The 19,264-nt window shown below is 42.0% G+C and overlaps 1 protein-coding gene across 1 annotated transcript in view; it reads right to left on the bottom strand.

Moving 5' to 3' along the window:
- LOC117514721 (sodium- and chloride-dependent GABA transporter 2-like) overlaps positions 1-19,264 on the bottom strand; it is a 177,021-nt gene that overhangs the window by 116,537 nt on the left and 41,220 nt on the right. The window contains exon 4 of the mRNA XM_034175287.1: positions 4,723-4,863. Coding sequence (XP_034031178.1) covers positions 4,723-4,863 — 141 coding nt within the window. The remainder of the gene's footprint in view (positions 1-4,722; positions 4,864-19,264) is intronic.

Genomic DNA, 19,264 nt, shown 5'->3' with positions numbered 1-19,264 from the left:
AGGAGGGGGCCCAGGCTGGGCCTAGCGAAGTCCAGGCTCTGGGCACTCCTGCTGCCAGTGCTTCTTCAGGGATTCCATCTGCGTCCGTAGAGCGGGTGATTGTTATGCCCCGTGATCATAAGTGTCCTCTGTTCAATGGTAGAACTGGTATAACATTGGATGAATGGACAGAGGAGGTCCAAGCTTGTATGCGTGCACGTCACCTTGCTACCAGGGATGAGGCGCTATTCATGTTCAATCATTTGGAAGGTGAGGCTAAGAGTGAGATAAAGTTCCGTCCCCTAGAGGATCGGGAGGACCCAGCTCGGATTTTGCAAATTGTTCTGGAACTGTATGGCTGCACAGAGCCATATGTCACTTTACAGTAAGCTTTTTTCTCCAGACAACAACAAGATGGAGAAACTTTACAAAGTTTTCATTGGCTCTAATGTCGCTTATGGAGAAGGTCGAACAGAGTACTCCTGGTGGTGTGCCAAATGCCACAGTTCTCCTTCGAGATCAGTTTGTTGAGCACGTACGTGACAGCGCTCTGCGTAGGGAATTAAAGTGGTTTGTCCACGGAAGTCCAACTGCTACCCTACTGCAGGTATGTGCAGAGGCCCTTGGGAAAGGGAGGGGCTTCCTACTGTTCATTGTGAGCGTAGCTTTTCCCTCCCATCCATCCATGGTCTTCAGTTTGAGGTTAGAGGTAATGCTCTATCTCCCTCCTTGCCGGCACCAGGACTGAGTGAAGTCCTGGAGCTGTTTAAGAGCCAGCAGGAACAACTGAATCAGCTCACTCAGACTGTGGCTTCTCTCCAGGCATCACGGCAAAGTGGTAGGCCCCTTCGTAGTAGTATCATATGCCAGAGATGTAATCAATCTGGCCATTATGCAAGTGAGTGTGTGAGTAAACCCTTCCTCTAGGCCTCCTCAAGCTTCTGAGCCACAGGGAAACTAGCGCCCCCTGGACTAGGGAGCCAAAGTTCAGGTGGGGTGTTTAGGGGCTCAATGGTAGGCAATTTTTCAGGCTTAATGTTGTCTTGTCCGACCATTAAGGTTGGCATGGGTGGAATAGAAGTTCCGTGTTTGTTGGACACTGGATCTATGGTGTCCACTATCATGGAAAGTTTTTTCAGAGAACATTTTGAGCCTTGGGGCACAGACCGTCTGCAGGCCTGTCACTGGTTGCAGTTGAGGGCCGCCAATGGGCTCAAGATTCCCTATATTGGCTATCTAGAACTGGATGTGGTTCTGTGCAATAAAGTGCTAACTCACTGTGGAATATTTGTTGTAAAGGATTCCCCAGTTGCAAGACTGCCAGTGCCTGGTATTTTAGGAATGAATATAATTCGCTGTTGCTATCGAGAGCTTTTTGGCACCCATGGTTCTTCTCTTTTTGAACTTCCGGTGGTTGCCAAGGCTCCAGGTCCTGTCATGGAGGCCTTACAGAAGTGTCACCCATGTGGCTGACATGTCCAAAGGTGGGGTGGACGCAGTGGATTTGTCTGCACTTAATTCTAAAGATCAAGGAGAGGTTCGAACGTTGTTGCAAAAGTATAGTACTGTGTTCTCTGCTCATGAAGGGGACCTTGGGTGTACCAATTTGGTCACCCATGAGATTCCCTTGCTGGATGATGTGCCTGTTCGGCAGTGCTATCGTCACATTCCACCTTCGGAATATGAGGCTGTGAAGGCTCATGTGAAGGCTGATAGTGGACACCATAGATTCAGTGTCCAACAAACACGGAACTTCTATTCCACCCATGCCAACCTTAATGGTTTTCTACTATTGATCTGGCCAGTGGATACAATCAGGTCCCTGTAGTGGAACAGGACAAGCCAAAGAGGGCCTTTTGTACACCTTTTGGCCTCTTCGAGTTCAGTCGGATGCCCTTTGCTTGTGCAGTGCTCCAAGCACATTCCAGCGGTTAATGCAGAGGCTGTTCGGTGATCAACAGTGTCAGTCACTGTTGTTACATCTTGACAACATTGTTGTGTATTCTTCCGACGTGCCGCAGCACCTGGAGAGGCTGGAACTGATTTTGGAATGTCTTCACCGGGAAGGTTTGAAGGCCAAGCTAGAGAAGTGTTCCTTTTTCCAGCCAAAAGTTAAATATTTGGGACATGTCATTTCCCAGGAGGGTGTCTCTACTGACCCTTCCAAGATTGAGGCAGTGGCCAAATGGAAGCGGCCTCAACATGTCACAGAGTTGCGTTCTTTTCTCGGGTTTGCTAGTTATTATCGATGGTTTGTAGAGGGTTTCGCCAAATTGGCTGCCCTGTTGCATGGGCTGGTGGTGGAAGTTGCTGGAACAAAGCACAAGAGGTGGTCTGGGAAGCCCCTGGGTGAAATTTGGACTCCCCAGTGTGAGGAGAGCTTTGAAGCCTTGAAGGCTAAGTTGGTCTCAGCCCCAGTGCTTGCATATGCAGATGTATCGTCAGCTTTTACAGTCTGACGGGGGGAATACCAGAGCTATAGCTTAGTCTACTAATTATAATTTAATTTTACTACTCGTCTACATACTAAATTACCTATACTACAATCTTCTCCTGTATTAATATTTAGATTTTAATACCAGTGTTGCCACAGTTACTTTGAAAAAGTAACTTAGTTACTTTACTGATTACTCAATTGTAAAAGTAACTTAGTTACTTTACTGATTACTCAATTGTAAAAGTAACTAAGTTAGATTACTAGTTACTTTTTTAGTTACTTTTCCCAGCTGCCGACAACAACCCTCTGCCACCTCAACATGACAATGATACCTGTTTTGCCAAAACTCACTTTATAGTCACCCTTTCTTGACTTCAATGAAAATAAATACTTGTTTTATAAAAAGTAAAATAAAGACGTCTTTCTTGACCTCATATTTAACTGTTGACAGCACTGTAACAGTAAAACTTGCAATTTCGAGCCTACATTGTTTATAAAGGTAACTATTAAATTCTAACATTTTTCTAACATTTAAATTCTCTCTAAACATTTTACTTGTCGAAATTATTATTATTTTAAGCAATATTAGTTGTAGTAAAAAACGGCTTCAAAATTGCACCTTTAATCTAGGGGTGTTGTGGGGGAGGGGGGCACATCCTTGCCCCACGCCCCCATTCCAGCTGGATTCGCCCCTGCTTTGGCGTTTGAGCACAAAGAATGGATAACATTTATTTATGCAGAAAACATGACCAGATTTACAGGTAAGAAAGTTTTATTGCGTTTTCACATCATGTGGTCCTCAGAAAGAGAGTTTAGGTGCATTTGAGTGGAAAATAGTGTTAGTTGTTGACGCGTCGCGGAGGATCAGCTGTTTTTAACGACCAGATACAGAGCAGCTCAGCTCAGAATTCTAAATAAAGGAGGAAAAAAAGTATAAAAATATCTTTGTAAAGCTCAGTGCAGGTGTGCTGATCACCGCGCTTTAAGAGGTGATAACGAGTCGAGCAGCTGCAAAAAACCGCGGATTAAAAGCTCACAGCTCGTTTAAAGTGGGACGTTCAGTCAAACCCCGACCTCCTGCCCACAGACCAAGTTTAATGCTGCTATCAACCCACAATGAAAAATAATAGTAACGCACAGTGACATGGAGAAGTAACTTTAATCTGATTACTGATTTGGAAAGATTAACGCGTTAGATTACTCGTTACTAAAAAAAGTGGTCAGATTAGAGTAACGCGTTACTAACGCGTTACCGGCATCACTGTTTAATACCTACTCCTGTATATTATATAGTACCATATTTATTGTATATGTTGTTTATTACCCTTAATATTTAAATATAAGTTATATACAGTATATGATGTCTTATTTATCTTATGTCTTATTATTTATATATATATACTTTTTTCTTGAGCCGCTTGGGTGGGTAGGGAGAGTTCCCATGGGTGGGTAGGGAGAGTTCCCATGGGTGGGTAGGGAGAGTTCCCATGGGTGGGTAGGGAGAGTTCCCATGGGATGAAAAAGCTTTTCAACCTGCCTTCCCTGGTTCTCAAGACCAGGCACCTAAGTGGCTCCACTCTACTTTTTTCTACTCTTCTATTTTACTCTTCCTTTTTAGATATTTAAATATACCTTAGTATACTAGCATAGTTCCACCTTAGAATTGGAATATAATATATAAGATATACCTTACTGAATTTTCATGACTTTTTGTATGTTTTAGAGAGAATTAAGAGGGGTTTAACATCACGCATTTACACGTCTTTATTTTTACTAGAATTTAGCTGTAATGTTTCTGCGGTCAGGAAGAATAACACCTCTCACATTAGGCAAATTATATGAAAACTGCACTCTGCAGCTGCGGCAAACACCGACAAGGGAAAGTGAAACTGAAGGTAGAAAAAAAACAGATGATTGGGGTGAGGGGAGCATAGGAATTCATTCAGAAATACCACCTTATCATGACCAGACTGTCCCCCAAAAAATGTTTGTCACACAGTTCAGAAAATCTGTGAACACAAGACAATTATATATTTTTTCTATCTGTCGGCAGCCCTCCAAAGATTCTTTATGCAAAATTACAGAAAACATTAGTGAACACTTTTTCTGCAATTAGTTTTTAAGTATGAAAATGGCCACTTTTTGCCATGAATGTGCTACACCCACACAATTGGGGTGCACAACTTTGCAGCCTATGCACAGCCCTGACATTATTTTCAGTGAACTGAGTAGCGTTTTTCAGTGCAAATACTTTTTTCAACACTTGAATCTCACGTTTTCAGGCATGTACTTATATAGTTACTGACCAGTGTTCCACGTGTTGTTGCAGTGAGACCAGGGCAGCTCAGCCTGGAAGCTGTATGACAGATAGAAGACAGCCCATGCCAGGATCACGATGTAATACACGCAACTGTGCAGGTTCATCACTAGACTGGCATAGCCCAGACCTGCAGAGAAAAACACAGTGTGAGATGGCCCAATCTCAGCACCTTATCTGAAGGAACAGCACGTTCTGTTTTATCATGATATCTTTCAATAAATGCATGTCACATGTGCATTCCCATTCTCTCATTAGATATGTAACTTTTGTTTGCATTCCCACTCAAGTTTCTCATGAGAACATCCATTTATTGGAGTGCATGACTTTGCAGCATTAGAGATGAGTACGCTGTTATGAAGGCAATGCCTTCAGTGACTCTGAAAGCCATTTGCCTTAATAAGTGGCTGTTAGTATAATCAAAATAAGTATTGTGGCTTCCTGTAACAAAATTTCAACATTCATTTCGAGATACCCCAGAGAAGCATTTATCTGTGTGTAAGCAGCAGGTTGCATGATTGTTTATTTTTAGTGGCTCTCAAGTGGCTGCAGCGGCTGTGCTCCACGACACTACTGTTGTGCTTACACAGGGCATTTAGATAACTAAGTTATCCTTCTAAAAAAGGTATGTGTGCATGCTGTCATGGTTAGAGGTCCAGACGGGACGGGACCGTTACAGGCGATGGACTTAAACGTTGAGAGCAAGGAAAAGAGCTGGTTGTGAACGAAAAGAGATTTATTTACAATAAACATATGAACAATGCTGTGCTGGTTAGAAAGCCCGCTGAGCCAAAACAGGGCCCTCTTGTAGCGGTGGAATTCTGGAAGCTGCAGTGCACACATGGACAGACTTGAAAGACTGAGAACAAACTGGAATCCTGGGGTATATGGGAACTGGATCCGGAGCAGGTGGGCGCACAGAGCCAAGGACGGGAACTTGGAGAATGGAGGAGAGGACAGTAGATGAGGTATCTTCAGAGGCCAGAGGCCAAGTGCTGCGCGTCTTGTGAAGCAGTTCCAATTAAGCAGGACTTGACTTTAAAAATGACTTGGAAAGTTCTTTGTTGTTCAATATCAGAGTTCATACAGTTCTTGGAATCAATTCTTGGTAATAGCTCTTTGTACTAGTTCTTGGAACAGTTCACAGACAGGAGCTGCATGAGGGCGGAGTCCCACAGAACATGAAGGAACTTAACTGTATTTTTCTGTGAAGGCTCTCAGTTGTCTAGGTGGTTTCCATAGTAGAGAAGCTTGAATCTTTGACTGGACTGGTTGATTGACGCAAGGACATTTCGCTTCTTTTAAACCTAACCAGACCCCTCCTACTAAGAGGCAGACTGCTATTGGCCGTGACTAACAATTGCACTAATTAGCACCTATTGTACTCTGGTTAGCACCCTACTAATGACAGGGCAGCTGTCCCTCCTAACGATGGGACTGAAGCCTCACCTGATGACACTCCTGATGATGTGAATGACTCTTTACCATGAACAAAAGAGCAAAACTGCTTTGACCTGAGTACCCCATTGTAAACAGGGGACAAAGCATGTCTCAGACCCCCTCCCCAGTTAAGGCTGGGTTTCAGCTGTTTCACAGACATTGTGAAACAGGCTGTTTCACAATGTATGTGAAACAGTTGAACCCTCACGTCAGGTGAGGCTTCAGGAGAGGCGTCAGTCCCATCATTAGGAGGGACAGCTGCCCTATCATTAGGAGGGTGCTAACTAGATTACAATAGGTGCTAATTAGAGCAATTGTTAGTCACAGCCAATAGCAGTCTGTCTCTCATTAGGAGGGGTCTGGTTAGGTTTAAAATTCCAGCTTTTGCTGGCTTCTGGTTGTTCTTCTCTACAAGAGTCAAGACAGAAGTCAGACGACCAGAGCAAGAAATTTAGCTGAGGAAGCTTCTGCGATTAGAAGCGAAACGTCCTCACGTCAAGCAACCCAGTCCAGTCGAAGATTCAAGCTTCTGTACTATACAACAACTTAAATGTAGCATGGCAGAGCTATGCGTTCTGTAGCTGAGAGCTGGAAAGTTCCAAAGTGCCATGGTGCAGACAGTCGTGGAGCCAAGAGCATCTACAGTACGACATGGGAGCCGCGCAGCAGAGTGTCTGGAAACACCAGGGAAATCAACAAGCTCTAATATGGGATTAGAGTTGGTCAGGTTACCTTGAAACAAGCTGCAGAATGCTCTGAAGTCAGAGCACATGGAAGTGGCAAGAAAGACAAGGTCAAGGTCATGGAACCTCAAGCAGGATGCAATGGCATGGAAAACCAAGAATCCAGCAGTGAATGAGCTGAAACAACCCACTACTGATGAGCCACTCATGCATGTCAGGTGTGTGGCGGTGATGAGCAGAGAGTGTTCCTCGGCTTTGCAGCGCACCATCCGGGGGAAAACTAACAAACTACACACAAGGTTAAAAAAAAGGAAAGGAGAGAGGCAGACAAAGGCAGACCATGACACATGCATGCATAAAAACTGCTTGTGTGTGAAAAATATTAATGTCTAATAGGTTACAGTGGTTGGCTCAAGAGTAGTGGAGCCTTGGTTTGCCTTGCAAATCAGCGGTACATACAACATGTTCAAGAAACATGCGGGAAACCTCACCGATCTTATGCAGAGGCTGTCAACTAACTAGCCAGGTGGATGACAGGCATCAGGGTGAGCTTTCATATCTGGAATCTAAAGGCAGTTACAAGCAAGTTGGCCTTAAGACCTGTGTGCAAGATTTAGTGTTATCTAGTGGTGAGATTGCAGATTGCGTTATGTCATCATCGGCCACAATTTTGTTACCTTTCATGTTTTCACTTCTCTGGTGATTGGACTTCATGCCCCCTCACTTTGTCTTGTGATAATCAGCATGTATGATCCTCATCTCCTCATCTTCAACCACTTATCCTGAATCGGGTCGCAGGGGTGATAACAGCAACAAAGAGCACCAATCTTCCTCTCCACATTAACCACTTCTGACTGGGGATACCCAGTCACAAGCCAGTGTGGATATATAATCTCTCCAGCTAGTCCATGGTCTTCCCCAGGGGTTCCTCTCAGCTGAACATGCCTGGAACACCTCCCTAGGGAGGCACCCATGGGGCATCCTTACCAGATGCCCAAACCACCTCAGCTGGTTTCAACACTCCTCTCTTTGCCATTTGGCTCAGCTCCCTTTTCATCACAACAGTACGGTAGAGTGCATGCAACACTGTCCCTCCTGTACTGATTCTCCAGCCAATTTCACATCCCATTGTCCCCTCACTCATGAACAAGACCCTGAGGTACTTGAACTTCTTCACTTGGAGCAAGACGTCATTCCCTACCCAGAGTAGGCAATTCATCAGTGTCCAGCTGAGGTGCTCACTGATGGTCCCTCCATCCAACCTTTGTGTCCCTAAGGTTAAAAAAAGTCAGCAGGACAATAGCCTTCTTTTATTGTGCACCTGCCTTCTGGAATGATCTCCCTGCAGAGATAAAACCATAAGAATACGTAGAGACATTCAAGTCCAGACTAAGGATGCATCTATTCCCCCTCTCAGATGGCTAGCATACCAGTGTAGGATGGAACTATGCTTCTTCTCCTTTTATTTTATATTATTAGCAATGGAACAGTTCTTGGCCTCAGTACATCCAAATTTGAGGTCTGTTAGGGATGCATGGATCTAGCTTTCAGTGATCACCTTAGTAATCTCTCTGCTTCCCTGTTGATTTACTGCTGGAGAATTGATATCTCAGCTGCAGTAATTTCCAACTGACTGACTCTGCTCTTTTGCTCTCTGTCTGAGGCACTGACACCACCAATGGTTGCTGTCCCTGCACCCCAGGCTGTCCAACTGACCTCAGGATGACTGTTGCACAAGTGACTGGAAGTTGTTCCTCTTGGAACTTATCAGTGCTGGATATGGACACCTATGGATTGAAAACCCAAGATGGAATGCTTTTTAGTTTCAATGAAGGACTCTGTTTTTGTTGCTCTTCTGTTTTTTTTTTTCCATTTTGATTTTCTGTTTATTGTTTGTTAAGAAATTCTTGTACAATCAGTGAAAACCATGTAACTGTTAGAATGGCCTATGCAGTGGGACACCCCTCTGAGGAAGTCTCATCATCACCAGAGGGACTTTATCTTTACCACTGTCATCTTTGTGCTTGCTCAGAGGGTTGGTAAGGTTAGAGCTCACTTGTGTGAGGCGAGTGACAAATTGTTCCGAGTACAGAGAAACCCATGTTTTGAGATAATTTGATACCAAAATTAAGACATGTGCTTCGTGAGATACGGAATAACTGGATGACAGCTACTCTTAATGTTAACCATTAAGAGATGTGGAGTTACTGTACTTTCACTGTGTGTTACTCCACGATGGTTCAGTGTGACTAGTGATTAAACTCAGCATTCCTCTTTTGTTTTTTGTTTAATCTCACTGACCAGTCCCGTTCATGCCATTTCGCAATACGGGCAGTCCAGCTCGATTTGAAAGAATTATACGCAAACACAGACTATATTTTACAAGTTCCTAAAAAAAATTGTAGGCTTCAGATTTCATTCATACCTTCTACTCTAAGCTTAACATTTAAAAGTGATCCAGCCATTAAAAATGTAATTTTCAAAACTTTAACATCTGCAGAATTTGGATAATCTGGGATCATGTGGACAATTTAAACATGTGTTAACAATTAAACAATATAAATCAATTTTTAAGGAATAGAAAAACTTGATCAATACACAGACTCCTGAATAACTCTGTATATGTACAGACAAGTGTTTCTTGCCTCAATTTAATTGTGACGAATCAGTTGAATTTCAATCACTAAAGCCCCCATTACACATCGCAAGAATGTGCAGGAACCATGCCCGACACGGCAAATATTGGCATCATCGGATGCAGTCAGGAAGAAAAGAGGCATGGTCAGCAGGGTCAGAACGCATCCAGATTATCTCATCCACACCTGCACGATGGCATCCAAAGTGCATGTAGACAACAGGTAGATGACACAGACTGCTATGAGACAGCCATAAAAGGTGCTGAAGACTGTCCAAATGTGTGGATGGTAAACACGGGACCGGAGTGTGAGGGAGCGTTGTGTTCCTCCCTTTGCACAGTCTCTGCCGGTACTGGACACCGGAGTACAACCAACATATGGACCGGACTAACACCATACAGTATGTGTCAAAACCGGCATGGTGCAGTCACTCACTCAGTCATGCAATCACATTTGCGCTCATCGTCCACTTCCCAGCGCTACTGACCTCACGTGCGTGTGTGCATAGACTGATGACGTGATCGCTGGGTGTGTGTGTTCACAATGGCTGAATGAGCAGCTATGTGTGCGCAGGGAGCGCACGTGTGCACCATTGCCAGCTACTAGACACTGCTGGCAGTTGGCCATGCTGTCCCATGCGTCAGACACAGCCATTCCAGGGAACTTCAATTTCTTTTTTTGTGTGTTTTGGCTCATGTCAGCGGCACAATGCAACTCTGGACACTGCGATGGTTGGATTATCACATGGGATCTAGTTTTGCATGTTTGATTACAGCACACAGCAGCAGAGTGACAGGATTTTACAGTTTTTCCTCAATTGCTAAGACACAATTCTCAAAAGCTGCTCGCTTATTCTCTAAACTGTAAACGCAAAACCCAATTTTCAAGCTACATTCACAAAATGACAAGACTCTTCTTGCAAAACCAAACGTTCACCTCAAAACAGTTCAATCTGTGCTCAAAATTGAACTACGTATGTTGTCAAATTGTGCCCCGAGTCTACCAAAATTAAAAACACGACTGAGCAGTCCCGAAACACTACATAGAAAAATAGAAAATACAATGCTCAGGACATGAAGCTGTAGAAATAAATGTTTATTGTCCACTGTAGGCTAAATGGATGTTGCAAAACAAAAACAAAAACCTGTTCATTTAGCACTTGTATCCAGTAAGCCTATGTAAAAATAAAGTACAAAAATATACATGAAATACCAGGCCAAAAAACAGTTAGACTAACCCTCCATTATAATACTACAGTACACTGGCACAGTGATGTAGTGAAACATGTATTTACTTACAGTATACTGTGGTACAGTATATAGTATAATCATACAGTAATTCCTGTCAACATTTACATACTATAATGTCATAACGTGTTCTTTTTAAATCTTCGGATTCTGGTGGACACAGTGAATCCACTGATGTTTGGTTGTAGCCTTTGTCCGGCCTCCCTCATGCCCATACCATGGACAAGAACATGGTCAATCAAAGTAGCTCTGATTTCATCAGATATTACTATTTTTTGTCTTCGCTGACCACCCCAACCATTTCAACCACTTCTCACATGAACTCCTCCTCTCAGATTTCTATCCATTGTTGTGCCTCACAAACCAGTGCTCTCTGAACTCACTTATACATGTTCCCTCACATCACTGGCCACAAGTGTGATGAATTTTGAGTTGTTGTGTTCAACTGGTGACACCTTTAAATGCACCTTTAAGTGCATTTGACTTTTGCCACCTGTGCTCACTATAATGCAACACAGGTGCATCACAATGAAAATGTGTTGGCAAGTTGTGTCTAAACAGGTGAAAAGTGCTTATGGTTTTGCCAAATGAGTGGCTGATTCAATCAGTAGGTTCAGGCAACTGAGCATTTGGTTCAGACAATAGGGTTTAGTGTTTTAGCAATTGAGAATAACTGTAACCACAGGCTGCGGTTCCGGCTCCACGTCCACACTGCACTGTGAAACACTCCTGGGCCATTGTTGGAGGTGAGCAGGTGTGTCGGACTGGGGGGGGGGGGGGTAAAGGCTATTATGTACCCAGGGCCCAGAGTATGGTGGGGGTGGGGGGGGGGGGTGTCACAAAAAACTGGCATTAAATACATTTTTGTGTTGCATGTTATTAATGTCCATAAATCAAATCAAATCAATTTTATTTATATAGCGCCAAATCACAACAAACAGTTGCCCCAAGGTGCTTTATATTGTAAGGCAAGGCCATACAATAATTACGGAAAAACCCCAACGGTCAAAACGACCCCGTGAGCAAGCACTTGGTGACAGTGGGAAGGAAAAACTCCCTTTTAACAGGAAGAAACCTCCAGCAGAACCAGGCTCAGGGAGGGGCAGTCTTCTGCTGGGACTGGTTGGGGCTGAGGGAGAGAACCAGGAAAAAGACATGCTGTGGAGGGGAGCAGAGATCAATCACTAATGATTAAATGCAGAGTGGTGCATACAGAGCAAAAAGAGAAAGAAACACTCAGTGCATCATGGGAACCCCCCAGCAGTCTAAGTCTATAGCAGCATAACTAAGGGATGGTTCAGGGTCACCTGATTCAGCCCTAACTATAAGCTTTAGCAAAAAGGAAAGTTTTAAGCCTAATCTTAAAAGTAGAGAGGGTGTCTGTCTCCCTGATCCGAATTGGGAGTTGGTTCCACAGGAGAGGAGCCTGAAAGCTGAAGGCTCTGCCTCCCATTCTACTCTTACAAACCCTAGGAACTACAAGTAAGCCTGCAGTCTGAGAGTGAAGCGCTCTATTGGGGTGATATGGTACTATGAGGTCCCTAAGATAAGATGGGACCTGATTATTCAAAACCTTATAAGTAAGAAGAAGAATTTTAAATTCTATTCTAGAATTAACAGGAAGCCAATGAAGAGAGGCCAATATGGGTGAATACAATTCATATCATATCACAATTCATACAATTCATGCTGTAAAAGAATATAATTAGAATGAATGTATAAATGTTGCAAAACATAATTCTGCTCTAACAATAATATTGAAAGATCTCTGAGGGCCTTTCCAACCCTGCACAGTTGTACAATGGTTTAGCCCAGGTGCACAGGTGGCACACTGCCCCACACACACACGTCCCAAACGGGATCTGACAGAAAGAGGAGAGGTATTTAGTAGAGCTGAAACAACTAATCGAGTTAATTGATTCAAATTGTTTATTAAAATGGTTGTCAACTAATTAAACTGACCTGTTATGGTCTTCTGAAACAGTTGACAGATGTATTTTATAACTTAAAAACGGGACCAATGCTAACACGTTAGCTTGTCTATGGCATTTTTAATGTTAAAGTTAGCATTAAGCTGTTGGCATCTGACCACATTTGTGTGCAGTTTTCTGTATAATAATTAATGGCTCAGCATTTGTTGTCATAAAAGCGTCAAATGTATTACAAATTGTAATTTTTGTATTTATTTTTATTTATATATTAATAATAATAATGCTACAACACAATTTTTAAAGAAAGAGACAAAAGAACCTGATAAAGCAAAACACAACAGAAAAGATAAAACCAACTAACAACGAACATAAAAAAATAAACTCCAGGTATGTTTTTGATGAGAATATAACATCATAACTATGATGTTATATTTACTAGTAAAGTAACTAGTTCTTTGCTAGGAAGGAGGCGGAGTTCTAGGCGGAGGAAGGAGGAAGACGTTGCATCAGAATTTTGGCTCTCTGTTGGGACTGTTTACACAGAGACTGCTACCTGCTGCTTTGGACTTTGAACTAACAGTCTTTTTCAAGACTTTTTTACTTTTTTACTTTTTTTTACTTTTTCACTGTGCTCCAACGCCTAAGGAAGACCTCTAACGGTCGAAACATCGCGACGGAGCACTTTTATCAGCTAACTTTCATCAGCGTTGGCAAGCTAACTAGCTTGCTAACGCTTTCGTTTTTATTTTTTTTTAGCACTGTTGTCGTGCGTTACCTGTGCTGCTCCACAGCGTGTTTAGTCGATTTTTATTTTATTTTAGCACCGTTGTCGTGCGTTCGCTGTTGTCGTGCGTTACCTGTGCTGCTTCATGGCCTGTCTGGTGCCTTAATTAAGGCACTCCTCCTGCTGAATCACCTCTAAATTATTTACACATTATTCACTTTGTGTGTTTTTAGGAATCCGCTAGGTTGCGTAGCTACTAGCTCTTAGCCGATTTAGCATGGTGGCTTCTCCTGTCTCTCCCGTACTTTTCTGCTCTGGGTGTGAAATGTTTAGTTATTCCTCGGCCTCCTTTAGCAGTAACGGTACTTGTAATAAGTGCAGCTTATTCGTAGCTTTGGAGGCCAGGCTGGGCGAATTGGAGACTCGGCTCTGCACCGTGGAAAATTCTACAGCTAGCCAGGCCCCTGTAGTCGGTGCGGACCAAGGTAGCTTAGCCGCCGTTAGTTCCCCCCTGGCAGATCCCGGGCAGTCGGGAAAGCAGGCTGACTGGGTGACTGTGAGGAGGAAGCGTAGCCCTAAACAGAAGCCCCGTGTACACTGCCAACCCGTTCACATCTCTAACCGTTTTTCCCCACTCGATGATACACTCGCCGAGGATCAAACTCTGGTTATTGGCGACTCTGTTTTGAGAAATGTGAAGTTAGCGACACCAGCAATCATTGTCAATTGTCTTCCGGGGGCCAGAGCAGGCGACATCGAAGGACATTTGAAATTGCTGGCTAAGGCTAAGCGTAAATTTGGTAAGATTGTAATTCACGTCGGCAGTAATGACACTCGGTTACGCCAATCGGAGGTCACTAAAATTAACATTAAATCGGTGTGTAACTTTGCAAAAACAATGTCGGACTCTGTTGTTTTCTCTGGGCCCCTCCCCAATCAGACCGGGAGTGACATTTTTAGCCGCATGTTCTCCTTGAATTGCTGGCTGTCTGAGTGGTGTCCAAAAAATGAGGTGGGCTTCATAGATAATTGGCAAAGCTTCTGGGGAAAACCTGGTCTTGTTAGGAGAGACGGCATCCATCCCACTTTGGATGGAGCAGCTCTCATTTCTAGAAATCTGGCCAATTTTCTTGGATCCTCCAAACTGTGACTGTCCAGCGTTGGAACCAGGAGGCAGAGCTGTGGTCTTATACACCTCTCTGCAGCTTCTCTCCCCCTGCCATCCCCTCATTACCCCATCCCCGTAGAGACGGTGCCTGCTCCCAGACCACCAATAACCAGCAAAAATCTATTTAAGCATAAAAATTCAAAAAGAAAAAATAATATAGCACCTTCAATTGCACCACAGACTAAAACAGTTAAATGTGGTCTATTAAACATTAGGTCTCTCTCTTCTAAGTCCCTGTTGGTAAATGATATAATAATTGATCAACGTATTGATTTATTCTGCCTAACAGAAACCTGGTTACAGCAGGATGAATATGTTAGTTTAAATGAGTCAACACCCCCGAGTCACACTAACTGTCAGAATGCTCGTAGCACGGGCCGGGGCGGAGGATTAGCAGCAATCTTCCATTCCAGCTTATTAATTAATCAAAAACCTAGACAGAGCTTTAATTCATTTGAAAGCTTGTCTCTTAGTCTTGTCCATCCAAATTGGAAGTCCCAAAAACCAGTTTTATTTGTTATTATCTATCGTCCACCTGGTCATTACTGTGAGTTTCTCTGTGAATTTTCAGACCTTTTGTCTGACTTAGTGCTTAGCTCAGATAAGATAATTATAGTGGGCGATTTTAACATCCACACAGATGCTGAGAATGACAGCCTCAACACTGCATTTAATCTATTACTAGACTCTATTGGCTTTGCTCAAAAAGTAAATGAGTCCACCCACCACTTTAATCATATCTAGATCTTGTTCTGACTTATGGTATGGAAATAGAAGACTTAACAGTATTCCCTGAAAACTCCCTTCTGTCTGATCATTTTTTAATAACATTTACATTTACCCTGATGGACTACCCTGCAGTGGGGAATAAGTTTCATTACACTAGAAGTCTTTCAGAAAGCGCTGTAACTAGGTTTAAGGATATGATCCTTCTTTATGTTCTCTAATGTCATATACCAACACAGAGCAGAGTAGCTACCTAAACTCTGTAAGGGAGTTAGAGTATCTCGTCAATAGTTTTACATCCTCATTGAAGACAACTTTGGATGCTGTAGCTCCTCTGAAAAAGAGAGCTTTAAATCAGAAGTGTCTGACTCCGTGGTATAACTCACAAACTCGTAGCTTAAAGCAGATAACCCGTAAGTTGGAGAGGAAATGGCGTCTCACTAATTTAGAAGATCTTCACTTAGCCTGGAAAAAGAGTTTGTTGCTCTATAAAAAAGCCCTCCGTAAAGCTAGGACATCTTTCTACTCATCACTAATTGAAGAAAATAAGAACAACCCCAGGTTTCTTTTCAGCACTGTAGCCAGGCTGACAAAGAGTCAGAGCTCTATTGAGCTGAGTATTCCATTAACTTTAACTAGTAATGACTTCATGACTTTCTTTGCTAACAAAATTTTGACTATTAGAGAAAAAATTACTCATAACCATCCCAAAGATGTATCGTTATCTTTGGCTGCTTTCAGTGATGCCGGTATTTGGTTAGACTCTTTCTCTCCGATTGTTCTGTCTGAGTTATTTTCATTAGTTACTTCATCCAAACCATCAACATGTTTATTAGACCCCATTCCTGCCAGGCTGCTCAAGGAAGTCCTACCATTATTTAATGCTTCAATCTTAAATATGATCAATCTATCTTTGTTAGTTGGCTATGTACCACAGGCTTTTAAGGTGGCAGTAATTAAACCATTACTTAAAAAGCCATCACTTGACCCAGCTATCTTAGCTAATTATAGGCCAATCTCCAACCTTCCTTTTCTCTCAAAGATTCTTGAGAGGGTAGTTGTAAAACAGCTAACTGATCACCTGCAGAGGAATGGTCTATTTGAAGAGTTTCAGTCAGGTTTTAGAATTCATCATAGTACAGAAACAGCATTAGTGAAGGTTACAAATGATCTTCTTATGGCTTCGGACAGTGGACTTATCTCTGTGCTTGTTCTGTTAGACCTCGGTGCTGCTTTTGATACTGTTGACCATAAAATTTTATTACAGAGATTAGAGCATGTCATAGGTATTAAAGGCACTGCGCTGCGGTGGTTTGAATCATATTTGTCTAATAGATTACAGTTTGTTCATGTAAATGGGGAATCTTCTTCACAGACTAAAGTTAATTATGGAGTTCCACAAGGTTCTGTGCTAGGACCAATTTTATTCACTTTATACATGCTTCCCTTAGGCAGTATTATTAGACCGTATTGCTTAAATTTTCATTGTTACGCAGATGATACCCAGCTTTATCTATCCATGAAGCCAGAGGATACACACCAATTAGCTAAACTGCAGGATTGTCTTACAGACATAAAGACATGGATGACCTCTAATTTCCTGCTTTTAAACTCAGATAAAACTGAAGTTATTGTACTTGGCCCCACAAATCTTAGAAGCATGGTGTCTAACCAGATCTTTACTCTGGATGGCATTTCCCTGACCTCTAGTAATACTGTGAGAAATCTTGGAGTCATTTTTGATCAGGATATGTCATTCAAAGCGCATATTAAACAAATATGTAGGACTGCCTTTTTGCATTTACGCAATATCTCTAAAATCAGAAAGGTCTTGTCTCTAATTCATGCACACTAATTCATGCATTTATTTCCTCTAGGCTGGACTATTGTAATGCATTATTATCAGGTTGTCCTAAAAGTTCCCTAAAAAGCCTTCAGTTGGTTCAGAATGCTGCAGCTAGAGTACTGACGGGGACCTGTGCACCTGGGCTAAACCATTGTACAACTGTGCAGGGTTGGAAAGGCCCTCAGAGATCTTTCAATATTATTGTTAGAGCAGAATTATGTTTTGCAACATTTATACATTCATTCTAATTATATTCTTTTACAGCATGAATTGTATGAATTGTGATATGATATGAATTGTATTCACCCATATTGGCCTCTCTTCATGGCTTCCTGTTAATTCTAGAATAGAATTTAAAATTCTTCTTCTTACTTATAAGGTTTTGAATAATCAGGTCCCATCTTATCTTAGGGACCTCGTAGTACCATATTACCCCATTAGAGCGCTTCGCTCTCAGACTGCAGGCTTACTTGTAGTTCCTAGGGTTTGTAAGAGTAGAATGGGAGGCAGAGCCTTCAGCTTTCAGGCTCCTCTCCTGTGGAACCAGCTCCCAATTCAGATCAGGGAGACAGATACCCTCTCTACTTTTAAGATTAGGCTTAAAACTTTCCTTTTCGCTAAGGCTTATAGTTAGGGCTGGATCAGGTGACCCTGGACCATCCCTTGGTTATGCTGCTTTAGACGTAGACTGTGGGGGGGTTCCCATGATGCACTGTTTCTTTCTCTTTTTGCTCCGTATGCATCACTCTGCATTTAATCATTAATGATCGATCTCTGCCCCCCTCCACAGCATGTCTTTTTCCTGGTTCTTTCCCTCAGCCCCAACCAGTCTCAGCAGAAGACTGCCCCTCCCTGAGCCTGGTTCTGCTGGAGGTTTCTTCCTGTTAAAAGGGAGTTTTTCCTTCCCACTGTAGCCAAGTGCTTGCTCATAGGGGGTCGTTTTGACCGTTGGGGTTTTTCATAATTATTGTATGGCCTTGCCTTACAATGTAGAGCGCCTTGGGGCAACTGTTTGTTGTGATTTGGCGCTATATAAAAAAAAAGTTGATTGATTGATTGATTGATAACTTTGTTACAAGCTCAAAGTTGATGTGCTTGATAAAGTCCTTTTAATAATAACTCACTTAAAGAAAGAAGCTAATGTTAATACACACTTTTGTTTACATTTGTTGTTATATGTATTTGTTAATACCATTATTGTAGGGTTAAACGGCGCTATTGTACTTTATACGCTCTGTACCGGCTTTGATTAACCTTGTTGGCTAGTCAGGTACGGTTGGCTAATTAACAGCTAAATTAACGGTAACTCATCTAGCTATAGTTAGCTAACTTTCATGATTTACACTTTTATTTTACATCGTGTAGATTTTTAATGGTTCTTCGGTTTGTGGGTTCTTTAATAGATATCCGCAGATAGTATCTAAGTTTGGGGTTTCCATTATAAAGCATGTAGAGTATTGATTTAATCTTCCTGTAGTAAGCTAGTAGGGTGAACTTTAGATAGATACCTAAAACATATTACACCATAGCTTCTGTTTCTATAATAAAATAACCATATTTATAGCTTAGCCTACTAGCTATAATTTAGTTTTACAACAAGTCTACAAGGTAAATGTACACTACAATCTTCTCCTGTATGAATATTTAGGTTTTAGGAGCTTACTCCTATAATATTATGTAGTAACTATATTTCTTGTACGAGTATATGTTGTTTACTACCCTGATTGTGTAAATATCACTTATATATATGCTGTCCATTTTCTTGAGCCACTTATATGGGTAGGGAGAGTTCCTATGGGATAAAAAGCTTTTCAAACTACCATCCCTGGCTCTCAAGACCAGGCACCTTAGTGGCTCTACTTTTCTTTTTTTTTTATATTTAGATATACTTTAGTACACACTAGTAGAGTTCTACCTTAGAATTGGAATGTATAATAGAAGATGTACCTTACTGAATTTTCATGTAAGTTAAAAAAGAAAAAAAAAAAGATTAATCAAAAAATAATTGACTGATTAATCGATGACTAAAATAATCAGTTGCAGCCCTGGTGTTTAGGCTGAAATAAGATGTCTTTCCTAAAAAAAAAAAAAAAAATCAAAAGTCCAGATTTCAAAAAAGAGAAAAAAGGA

Source organism: Thalassophryne amazonica, chromosome 1 (assembly GCF_902500255.1).
Source record: "Thalassophryne amazonica chromosome 1, fThaAma1.1, whole genome shotgun sequence".
Lineage (NCBI taxonomy): Eukaryota > Metazoa > Chordata > Actinopteri > Batrachoidiformes > Batrachoididae > Thalassophryne > Thalassophryne amazonica.
Note: the sequence above shows the minus strand (reverse complement) of the source record. Positions and strands in the feature narration are given on the sequence as shown.